Source organism: Suncus etruscus, chromosome 11 (assembly GCF_024139225.1).
Source record: "Suncus etruscus isolate mSunEtr1 chromosome 11, mSunEtr1.pri.cur, whole genome shotgun sequence".
NCBI classification, from domain to species: Eukaryota; Metazoa; Chordata; class Mammalia; order Eulipotyphla; family Soricidae; genus Suncus; species Suncus etruscus.
This window is the reverse complement of record NC_064858.1, coordinates 47,357,801-47,370,709: the sequence shown is the minus strand read 5'-3', so window position 1 is coordinate 47,370,709 and position 12,909 is coordinate 47,357,801. Positions and strand designations below refer to the sequence as shown.

The following is a 12,909-nucleotide window of genomic DNA, read 5'->3' as shown; positions in this document are numbered from 1 at the left end:
GCAGGCAAGGTAGGCACCTTACCTCTAGCGCCACCGCCCGGCCCCAGTAAACTTTTCTTAATATACTCTTTCCACCCATAGAAGGTCAACATTATTTGAAATAACATGCAAAAGTTATGGTAAATTACAGTTGAAAGTTAAAATTGAATCTAGAAAGAACTATATAACATGGGTATAGGAGTTGAAGGAACTCATCAGAATTAATAGAGTGGAAGATATTCATTAAGAGATTAATATTTTTCCGGCGGGTGGTGCTAGAGGTAAGGTGTCTGCCTTGCCAGTGTTAGCCTAGGATGGACCACGGTTTGATCCCCCGGCGTCCCATATGGTCCCCCAAGCCTGGAGCAACTTCTGAGCGAATAGCCAGGAGTAACCCCTGAGCGTCACTGGGTGTGGCCCAAAGCCAAAAAAAAAAAGGAAATTAATATTTTTGCCTCTGAGACATTAAGCAAAGGCTTAATATCTATTTAAGATGGTAAGGAAATACATGTATGTAAAGAGACTTATTTTTATCACAATTTACCCAAAATTAAAATTTTATTTAAACATGTAAGGTAATGACATGGAAAATTCAATTTTGTGGACTGTATGATAAAATATATATTGTCCAATTTATAAAATTTTTCTTTAGGGATGAATCAGTTCTTTTTGGGTTGTTAACCTGGTAATATATGCTTATGGCACATACCTCAATATAATCATTAGCTTTCTGGCATTCTTTGTCTCTAAGTCCAAAACCATCAAAAATCCCAACACTATAATTGGGATGTATATTTTTTGTTTTGTTTTGTTTTTTGGGCCACACTTAGTGATGCTCAGGGGTTACTCCTGACTGTGTTCCAGAAATTGCTCCTGGCTTGGGGGACCATATGGGACACTGGGGGATTGAAACGAGGTCTGTCCTAGGTTAGCCTGTGCAAGACAAACACCCAACTGCTGCGCCACTGCTCCAGCCCCGGGATGTGCATTTTTTGAGGAACACTATCGTTTTTGCCTTCTATTATTAAAAGAAGCTGGAAGACAAAAAAGAAATGAATATTTCTGAATATTATAGCACTTTATATACTCTTGTACTAACCATATGCTTACTAGTATGATACAACAGTTGCTGACCATGTTATAAGGACACTAAATAAGTATTAGGGATAGCCATTGTGAAACATGATGATAGAGACAATAAAGGATTTTGAAAGTCAGCTAGATTAATATATGGGAGCTTTTATTTTTTTATTTATTTTTTTTTTCTGGGTCATACTCCTACAGCGTTCAGAGGTTATTCCTGATGCTGCACTTATTCCTTGCAGGCTTGGGGGACCATATGGGATGCCAGATATTAAACCCAGACCTGCTGCATGCAAGGCAAATGCCCTACCCACTGTGTTACTGCTCCAGCCCTGGGCTGAGCATCATTGGTGCTGAGATAATTTTGCAATTCAGAGTGTCATAGAGGAACATTGCATTCATTCTCTCCTCTGTTCTTCTGGCTCTATGGTTAGGACCCACTTCTGTGCCTCAAATGCAGCTTAAGTAGGCTTCTTACCTTTTCCTGTACTTTGTTCATACTATTCTATTTACTTGAATGATTTTTAAAAATCTCTAAAAAGAAAATCTTTACTCATTCTTTAGTTAAGATGAGAGGTCTTATGTAAAATGTTAAAATTTTTGTGTGTTTTTTTTTCCATCAAATTTTGAGTCACCACGTTCATTTATATTTCATTAAATAAATATGGAATGTAGAAAATCAATAGCATATTCAAATACTACCCTAGCCACTTAGGAAGACTTAGGTGAAAGACTCCAGTGTCTTACGTATTAAAGTGGAAAATTGACAGTCTAAAGGAAGTAATGTTCAAGACAGAAAAAAGTATATGAGTCTGTTGGAATAAGTACATACCTAGAATATATAAGATTGTGGGCTTGTTGGAGCTGTAGGTGCTTGCCTTGCTTGATTTGATTCCTGGCACCACATCAACACATATGGTACCCCATGCACTTCGAAGTGACCTTTGAGTGCAGAGCCAGGAGTAAGTCCGGAGTATCACAAGGTATGGTCCCACAAAAAGCAGAACTGAGGGTTTGACCCAGGCATCACAGACCATGAATACAGCAATTCCAAACAAACTGGATATGACTTTACTGGTGCCCAAAGACTGAATGTGCTAGTTCTGACAGGTGTAGCCCCTATTAAGAAAACAAACTATATGCGAATTCATGGTAAAATGAGATTCTGTGGTGTATTTAGGGAAGCATAGGCATTTTAGTATTGTTGAAGCATATGTACAGAGAGAGGTGTCTAGATACCAGGACTTTATGCCTTATATAACAACTCTGGAATTACTTGTTTTTAATAATTTATCTGAGTGTTCATTAATTTTAATTTTTTATAGTGTTAATCTTAGGTTAAGAAATTTATAGCTGCTATAATTGTGAGTTTACTATATTGATTTTTTTCAATTTTCAAATATAGTTTTTTTATTTTTTTTTTATTTTTGGGTCACACCTGGGAGTGCTCAGGGGTTCTTCCTGGCTCTACACTCAGAAATCGCCCCCGGCAGGCTCGGGGGACCATACGAGATGCCGGGATTCGAACCAATGATCTTCTGCATGCAAGGCAAATGCCTTACCGCTGTGATATCTCTCAGCCCCTCAAATATAGTTTTAATCTTTTTGTTATCATTTCAATGAAATAGATTGGAATAAATATTATCTATCTAATTAATAGAGATATCTAGAGATATAAAGACTGTATGTGACAAATATTGACTAATTTTCTATATTACAATAGTTTATCAGATAAGAATTCTGTTCTTTTATTTTATTCTGTTCATTACTTTATTTAACATAGAAATATGGTTGTAAAGCTCTTTATATTTTGAAAACTTTTTTTATAATCTGCTCTCAGGGCTTCCTCTTGGGTCTATGCTCAGATTACTTATAGTGGTGCTCAGAGGACTATGTGCAGATACCAGAGATTGAAATCGAGTTGGCTATGTTCATTGACCCACCCTATATTCTGTAAACTTTTACAAGAATATACTATTTTAACAGCATAATGCCAGTATTTAGAATTTTTTTCTTTTTGATTTTTTGAATCACAGCTAGCAATATTCAGAAATTATCCTTGGATCTATACTTAGAAGTTATTCCCACTAGCATAATTTGGAGCATTCTATCTCGTGCTAGAGATTTGAACCAGGTTCAGTAGAAGGCAAGATAAATATCTTTACCCTTGTATAATTTCTCAGGCCCCAAGATTTAAAGTAAACACTATTAATTAGTTAATTGTTCCATTAATATGAGTAAGATCTTGGATTTTATTTTATAATATACTGATTGCTGTTTTGCAACATTACATATTCTGAAACCATTTTTTTTTCTCTCTGCAGGGCTTCATATGTCCCCAGTGTATGAAATCTCTTGGATCTGCTGATGAACTTTTCAAACACTATGAGGCAGTTCATGATGATGGTCATGGTGGAGAGGCTAATCTTGCTTTGAAGCGGTACAGTATAATTATAATAAATAATAGAATAATGTAAAAGTAAATAACATGTTTTTAGTGTTTTATGTTACAAACTGTGTTTATTGTTAATCATGAAAAATTTGTAATTTTTATATTAGTTAATATAAATATTAATTAATCTATCTATTTATTTATTTATTTATTGGTTTTTTTGGGCCACACCCATTTGACTCTAAGGGGTTACTCCTAACTATGCACTCAAAAATCGCCCCTGGCTTCGGTGGACCATATGGGATACTGCAGGGATCGAACCAAGGTCGTCCTAAGCTAGCGCTTGCAAGGCAGGTAGATGCCTTACCTCTAGCGCCACCTCTTAGGCCCCTCTAAATATTTATTTTTTACCTTACAATCTTTTCTTGACCAGAAATGATCATATCACTACTTAGATACTGGTGCAGAGGTTATGTTTTAATTGAAGTTTGGAGTATTTACAAATTATATTGTGAGGAGGTTATGTTTATGGATTCGACTTTATGTTTTATTTGGAAGCTTTTTATAATTAAGTTGTTAGAATAATAAATTTAGCTAATAATTAAAATTTGGCAATTAAAAATCTTTCTAACCACCAGTGTAAATACACATGTGCCATGTTGCCTCACCATGTTAAGAATTAAAATAAAATATGATTATTCAAATTAATATTCAACAATATAATTTTATTTTTTTATCATTGATCAGATATTTATCTTATACCATCACTAAGAAAAAAGCTTGATCTCATTTTACGTGCAAAGTGTTTTTTTTATGCTTTTTTTTTTTTTTATTTTTAGCCACACCCAGGTTTTCTGGGGTCATACCCAAATGGACCATGGGGCATGTGGTGCTCTGTTTGAACCCAGGGCCTTATACACGCAGGTATGGTGACCTGCTACTTGAGCCACATCCCTTACTCTTTTATTCTCTTCTTAGTAAAAAGGCTTTTATTGGCTAATTAATGTTTTATAAATGAAAGAACACCAAATAAAGGAAAAAATATGACCATGTAGCTTTGTGGTCGGTAGATAATACAGAAGTATAAAATAAGGATATTTTAATTTTTTATTAAAAAGGATTATTTAATTTTAAATATATGAAAATGGCCAGAGGATTAATATAGGGGCAAAGGTACTACTTGCCTTGTATGTATCTATTGCCAGTTTGCTCCCTGGCAGATGTAGCTTTGAAGGCCCCTGAGCACTCCTGCCATAACCTGGGTATTTTCTGGCACTTCAGGACTTGTGCAATGTAGTTTCCTCGCATTTAAAAATTCACATTAAGTTGCTCACATTAAAAGGCAGATTGAAAATGGCTGAAATTGGCCTTGGATCCCCTGATCCTCATTTAGGAATACTTCCTCCATATAAACATATGTATGATAAAATGAATGCTTTGGGGGAAGCATGGATTTTTTTTTCCATAAATATTAATGTTCTTACATAATTTTATGTCTGAGTTAGTAATTTTGGTACAGTTTTGTCTTGGAGATAAACAAAACTTATACTTAACTAAATTACATTAGTCTTTATTATATTTAGTGTTAGTTTAACAGAGTTTCTTTTCAGTTATGAGTTAGAAACTGCTTCAAATATGAATTTTACATATAAAAACATCCATAATTTACTCTTGCTTTTTGCTTCCTACCTTTTCATTCAGTATCTAGTTTACTGAAACTTGACCTATCACCTACTAGTCTTCTGGAATTGCTTCATCACAGCCAAGTTACAGGATTTTTTGTTATTGTTATCTTACTTAATTATATTCTAACACTCCACTCAATTTTAATGGTTTAAAACCACTCTTTATAACTTCTCATAATAAAGTAATCTTTATAACTTCTCATAATTCTTTGGGTTGATAGGATGGTTCTTTTGTATTGTGTTGTAGACTGTGTTCCTAGGAAGATCATAAAATTTAATCTTTTTTTTTTTTTTTTTTTGGTTTTTGAGTCACATCTAGCAGCGCTCAGGGGTTACTCCTGGCTCTACGCTCAAAAATTGCTCCTGGCAGGCTCGGTAGACCATATGAGATGCTGGGATTCGAACCACCGCCCTTCTGCATGCAAGGCAAATGCCCTACCTCCATGCTATCTCTCAGCCCCAATTTAATCCATTTTTATCAATAATTTAGGACTGAGAGTTATTGGACATTTAAAATGAGCACAGCTGAGGCTGTATGTTAAGAACCTCAGTTTTCCTTCGTATTGGCTTCTCTATATGGCTTCTTGTATGCATTTATTGGCCAACAGTTGGATTCTAAGATCATTCCAACAGGAAGGAAGCAAGCCTTCTAAGTTCTGGATTTTAAATCTCAAACTATTGTTTCTGCCACATATATTGTTCAGATTAGCCATAGGAATACTAGAATCTGAGGCTAGTTGAAATTTGAGAAGCCAAGAAGCCTTATTCCAACAGAGGAGTAGCTTTTGCCTGTGTGAGGGAAGAACTTGATGACAACTATATTTTCATCTGAAAAATTTGACTGTGCTGGTTGTTCTTCTGTTCTTTTGAGGCTATACATTTTGATCTTTTTGATTTTTGTTTTGGCCAGGGAGAGGATTGGCTGGGCCACATAGCAGTACTCAGGGCTCTGTGCTCAAGGATTACTTCTTCCTTGGGGAACTATATGCTGTGTCATGGTTAGCTAGGTGCAAGGCAAGCATCTTAATTCCTGTACTATCTCTCTGTCAGCTCCTTCTTGATTTTGTTTTTGTTTTTGGGCCACAGCCAGCGGTACACAGGAATTACTTGGCAGGCTTGGAGGAACGTATGGGATGCAGGGGGATCTAATCTGGTTTGGCCGCATGCATGGCATACTTTCTACTCATTGTGCTATTGCTCCATCCTCTTTGATTTTTTAAATATATTTTTGCTATATAATTTACTTGAGGTAATATCCTCATCAACTTTCTCTAAAATACCTACAGTTTAAAATGACCAAGTGGTTTACTTAGATGCTCCAAAGGTGCATATGATCATTGATATTTTAAAACTATTCATTATTTTTTTTTTCTAAACTGGATCCCTATCTACTACTCTTCTGTGGTAAAAAACTACTACTACTATAACCCAGCCATATCTCAAAACTTAGGTATTTTTTTACACCTGCCCCATCTGCCCCATCTGATTGATCCAGTGCTTAAATTCTGTCTCCTTAACAGCAGCTCTCATAAGCATTTCTATTCTCATTGTTACGAATTATTTTAGATTTCATCATCTCAGAATTATCTTTTATATTTAATTTTGCCTGTCTTTTAGTCTGCACCTTCAGTTTACTCTCCATATTGCTACCAGAGTAATTTTGGGGCGGAGTGTTTTGGGCCACACTTGGCATTGCTTACGGGATATTTCTGGCTCTGTGCTCAGAAATTATTCCTGGCAGGCTCAGGGGACCATATTGGATACCAGGGATTGAACTCAGGTGTAGGAGTCGAGGCTTGTTGGTCCAACACAGCAGGGGTTAGCTCCCTCCCTCACTAGCCTCTTGGCCGGGTTGTTCTCCCAGGCTAGTGCTGTGACACACAAAAACTCTAGAGGTTCCAGTGGTTCACAAAAGACAGTAGAGGGGAGCTTTCCCTGGAGGGGGCTGCCTGGCTTAGATATCATTATTACATGATTATATCCATGATAAAACATTTTCCAATTAAAAACAGTAAGATTTATGAACAATAGTAAATTTATAAATTTATGGCTATCTTAAGAAAACTGAAATATTAATATCACTAGCAAAGATTTGTTAAAAACAAAATTATTATTTAAGGAGCATTAATTATTTTTTCCTTGTATGTGTTTAGAGATGATATAACACTACTCAGACAAGAAGTTCAAGATTTACAGGCTTCTCTTAAGGTAAGGGTAGATATTTGTTTATTTTCAGCATTTTAGATGACAAATCTTTCAAAATTTACCAATTAAAAATTTCCCTCTTTCTTAGGAAGAAAAATGGTATTCAGAAGAATTAAAAAAAGAATTAGAAAAATTCCAAGGGCTACAGCAGCAAGTAATTGTTTTCAAATATTTGAAGTGTTTTTCATTATTTTTTAAATTACTAAACATTAAACATAATTATATTTTTTTAGCAGGTAGCCTGGTATTACTTCCTATTTATTTTGTATTTAATAGCCTAAAATTTATACCCTTTATAATTTTAATGAATTAAAACAAATCTTTAGGAAATTAAAATGTAAATTTTAAAATGTGCTTTACTAAGAATAATTTATGCGGGTCTGGAGAGGTAGTACAGCAGGTTGAGGTGCTTGCATTTCATGCATGCAGCTTTGAGTGTGATCTCTGGTAGCACCTCATGCACTGTCCATAGTGATCCCTGAGCACGAGAATAAACCCTGAGTACCACAGGGAAAAAGCAAAATATCAAACCAAATAAAAAACAAGTCAAAAAAAGAATTGCTTATGAATATTTTTAATACCAGACTACATTAATTCTAGTTTTCTGACAGTACACCCAAATATAGGTTCAAACAGTGGAACTTTTTGATGACTGTAACAAACTAGAAATCACTAAAATGACTTTAGGTTGGATTACATGCTGATGGTTTCTATTAGGGAAGATACTGAACATGGGAGAAATGTTGAGTTGTTAATAGTATTCTAGGTTTTATAAAATGGAATAAAAATATATGTACATATGTTCGTCATGTACACATATACTATGTGAATAATATTAAACAGTAATACATAGGAAAATAGTCACTTGCTTTAAAATGATCTTTTTCTGAATAAGATTCTTTTTCTGTTTGAGTTCTTTCCATTTAAATATATTTTCTAAATCAATGTTTTAACCATTATGTTTTTTATACTAAAATTGTGTTGACTTCTATATTAATGTTTTATAAAGAGACAAATGGAGACTCCATTCCTGGGTTTATGAGGAATATTTTTTCAGAAATATTTCTCCCAAGTTCATATCTGTACTGGTGTGTGCTAATATCTATAGTGTGAGATGCTATCTCATTGTTGCTTGATTTGCATCTCCCTGGTGATTAATATGGTTAAGAGCAATTTTTTTTCTCTTGGTTTTTGGGCCACACCCGGTGACGCTCAGGTGTTACTCCTGGCTATGCTCTCAGAAATCGCTTCTGGCTTGGGGGACCATATGGGACGCCAGGGGATTGAACCACCATCCGTCCTAGCTTAGCATGAACAAGGCAGATGCCTTATTGTTTGTGCCACTACTCCAGCCCCAAGAACAATTTTTTATGTGCCTTTTTAGCCATTAGTATTTGAGGAATATTTTATTCATTTCTTCTTCCCATTTTCTTATTTATAATCATGCTGTTTTTAACATTTTATTAAATATTTTATTGCAACATTTACAAAATTCTTCATAGTTGGGTTTCAGACATAAAGTATATCAGGATCAATCCTATTCCCAATGTTGACCTCCCTTCACTAGTGTTCCCAGAGGTATCCCATACCACCAACCCATTATAAAATAAGCTTATTTTAGCTTATGTAAATATTCAAATGTTATTGGATTACATCTTACCTGTTGATATATTTTTTCAAACTCTGTAGTTGCAATGTCTAATTTATTACTGGACTTGTGATATTCTTTACTATATGTTCTTTACTATAAGATGCATAATTTTATATGTAAAAATATACTCAGAATTCAGTGAGCTGCAGTTTTATAGTTAAAACTAGTTTTCCTAGTGGTTCCTTAGAAATCTGGAAGAATATGAGCAGGTCACAGTGTCATCTTGCTACATTCCTGACAGATGTTTTTAGAGCTTTTTGTAAACATTGTTGATTATTATTGTTTTATTTTTATTTTAATGCATTTTTTAAAATGTCTTGTTTTACTGAGGAGTCTAAACCTGATGGATTGGTGGCTGATTCATCAACAGGTAATGTACTTAAGGCTTATAGCTTTTTTAAAAATTTCTCTTATCTATATGCACCTTTTCTCTTGATATCTATTATACTAATTATGTTTAGTGGTTATATTTTATGATTCTGTGACAATAAGTCATTTGTAGGTTTAGGGTATTTTTTTAATGCTTTGATGAATTAACCCATTATAATTATAAAAACTTCTTTGTTTGGGGCCGGCGAGATGACGCTAGAGGTAAGGTGTCTGCCTTGCAAGTGCTAGCCAAGGAAGGACCACGGTTCGATCCCCCGGCATCCCATATGGTCCCCCCAAGCCAGGGGCAATTTCTGAGTGCTTAGCCAGGAGTAACCCCTGAGCATCAAACAGGTGTGGCCCGAAACCCCGCTCCCAAAAAAAAAAAAAAAAAAAAAAAACCAACCCAAAAACTTCTTTGTTGTACTCTAAAGTCATAAGTATTTTTGGATATTTTTATTAATGTGGTTGTTTAAGGAAAGAGAATTTTATTAAAGAGTGGTAAACTCTTTGCCTTTGAAGTAAAATTGTGAAACTAGTATCTTTGTAACTATCAAAATAATTCTTTTTTAACCAATGGAAGAATTTCAATGAGTATTCAGAATTATATTTTGAGATTATTTATTTATTTATTTTTATTTTAATATCTTTATTTAAACACCGTGATTTCAAACATGGCTGTACTTGGGTTTCAGTCACAAAAAGAATACCCCCTTCACCAGTGCAGCACTCCCACCACCAATGCCCCCATCTCCTTCTTTTTGTTTTGTTTTAAGCCACAGTGGTGGTGCTCAGAGGTTACTCCTGGCTCTGCACTAAGAAATTACTCCTGGTAGGCTCGGGAAACCATAACTGGAGATTGTTTCAGCCCCCTAGGCGTATTAAATTTTTATTTAGAAACTCTTTAAATTTCTATCTTCTTTTCATTTTTTGGCCTACATAGCCTTGGTGGTGCTTGTGGCCTACACTTTAATGCTCAAGGGTCTCTCCCAATGGTGCTTGGGAGATGCTGAGGTACCAAGGATTGAACCTGCGGTTCTTACATGTAAAACCTGCCCTCTAGCATGTTGATCTACTTCCCTGGCTTTGACAACTATTTCCTTAATTAGAATCTATTATTATAGAAGTTGACTGCATATTGTAATAGGATATTTTATTTATTATGCTGTTTTTAAATCATTTTGTATTAAAACAGATTTTATTAGAGTAGCAGAATATATTCTTTTTAGTTGCTACATATAGAAAAATATAAAATTAAAATAATAAAGAATGTATGAAAAAATACTTGTGATGCCAAATATTCCTAATGTTTTATATATTAATATGTCTTGGGTCGGAGCAAAAGCACCATGGTTACGTGTTTGCCTTGCATGCAGCCAACCCAGTATCCCATATAGTGCCCTGATTCTGCCAGGAGTAATTTCTAAGCACAGAACCAGGAATAACCACGTGCCGCCAGGTGTGGCCCTAAAGCCAAACAAATAAATATAATGTCTTATTTATACTTTAAATATATCAGTTATATCTAATTCTTGAAATGTAAAGCTATTCAATTTGCATTTAAATAGTATATCCATGTTGAGCAATAGATAAATGTACTTTTGGTGGTAATTATAATTTATGTAGTAACTTAGCATACGTAATTAACATTGTATTTGGATAATTGATTTTCTTTTTAGACTTGCAGTCTTTGGAACAACAATTAGAAGAAGCCCAAACAGAAAATTTTAATATTAAACAAATGAAAGATTTATTTGAACAGAAAGCAGCCCAACTTGCCACTGAAATTGCAGGTAAATTGAATAAGAGTTTTTTCTGTTAATCAATTTTAGACCGAGGAGTTGGTGACTCAGTAGTGCAGTGTATGACTTGCATGTATGAAATAACCCTGGATCAATACTTGGTATCAGAAGGCCAACAAGATGCAAGTACATTGGTTTTTTAATTTTTTTGTCATTTTATACAAGTAAGCATTGTAGTTTAATGTGATAAAGCATTTGGTAGGAATTAATATAATGTAATGATAACACAATTTGTATGAAATAATTTTGACCACTTTCTTCCACTCTTCATAAGGCTGGTTTCTCTGTAAAATTCTTGAATTTTAAGAAAGGTGAATAGGTATGTTTATATGTTAACAGGTTAATATTTTTCAGATATTAAATGTCACAAATTTAACATTTGGTGTGCTACATTACGTTAATTTAAGTACAATAGCATTAATTTTCTTTCCCTTTTCTTTGTTGCTGTTGGTATCATCCCTTCTCTGGGAGTCACACACACTTGTTTGTGGGGGTTTCACAGTTAGTTGCTGTGCCTACCAGTGGCTGTCTACTTGGTTGTTCACCTAGGATCACAAAAGACCATGTTGCCAAGTTTGCATGTAGCATATTGAGACTGAACTCACAGACACATATCTGCAAGGCAGGCTCTTTAAGACTGAGCCATTTTTATGCCAGTTATTATTGCTTTTCATGTTTTTTATAGTATTGGTGATTGAACCTAGGCCTTTATACATGTAAGGTATGAACTTTACTGAGTCACATTCTCAGACACCAATTTTTTTTTGGCTAAGAAAGGGGGCATATTGTGGCCATACCTGGCAGTGTTAAGGATCATTCTTGGCTCTGTGTTCAGGGATCACTTCTGGTGTGTGTGGGAGGCCATGTTTAGTGCTGGGGTTTGAATTAGAGTTGGCTGCTTGCAAGGCAAGTTTCTTAGCCCCTTTGTTTGAAAATGCTATATGCCCCTTTGATTTGCCTTTTTTTTTTTTGTGTGTGGTTTTTGGGTCACACCCGGCAGTGCTCAGGGGAAACTCCTGGCTCCATGCTCAGATATTGCTCCTGGCAGGCAGGGCGGACCATAAGGGAAGCCGGATTTGAACTGATGACCTTCTGCATGAAAGGCAAATGCCTTCCTCCATGCTATCTTTCCGGCTCCTATATACCCCTTTGAAATGCTATTCTTATTTTGAAGAGGTAGGTTGTATCACTCTTACCGACAAAAGAACTACCCTTGGCTCTGTTCTCAGGGATTTTTACTGGTGGTGTTCAGACTATGTGCCCTGTCAGGAATCTGCCACATATAAATATAATTAACACCTTAGTCTCCATACTATTTCTCTGACTCCTGCAAGTATTATTTTTTAAATAGATTTATTAGGTAAATTATTTTTTGTGATTAAATATATGTTATGATGCTGTGTAGTATTATTTAGACAAAAAATTTACCATTGTTTGAATTGTATATCTTCAGGATATGTCTTTGTGATTCTTTAAGGAATGTGTATTTAAATTAGAATGATGCATTGATATTTACTGGAACATGCAGGAGTTTATAAAACTGCCCTTTCCTAGATTTGACTAATACGTTTATAATTATAATTAGATATTAAGTCAAAACATGATGAGGAAAGGAGTCTACGAGAAGCTGCTGAACAAAAAGTGAAACATCTGACAGAAGAATTAAGCAAAGAGGCAACTATAATTCAAGATTTGAAGACTGAACTGGTAATTTTAGAAACCATTTATTTGAATGTACCAAAG

The 12,909-nt window shown here is 34.9% G+C and overlaps 1 protein-coding gene across 1 annotated transcript in view; it reads left to right on the top strand.

Moving 5' to 3' along the window:
* The window catches only part of EEA1 (early endosome antigen 1), a 132,689-nt gene that overhangs the window by 41,337 nt on the left and 78,443 nt on the right, over positions 1–12,909 (top strand). Inside the window, exons 3-8 of the mRNA XM_049782801.1 lie at positions 3,387–3,502; positions 7,293–7,347; positions 7,433–7,498; positions 9,326–9,365; positions 11,044–11,157; positions 12,752–12,873. Of these exons, the coding sequence (XP_049638758.1) occupies positions 3,387–3,502; positions 7,293–7,347; positions 7,433–7,498; positions 9,326–9,365; positions 11,044–11,157; positions 12,752–12,873 (513 nt within the window). The remainder of the gene's footprint in view (positions 1–3,386; positions 3,503–7,292; positions 7,348–7,432; positions 7,499–9,325; positions 9,366–11,043; positions 11,158–12,751; positions 12,874–12,909) is intronic.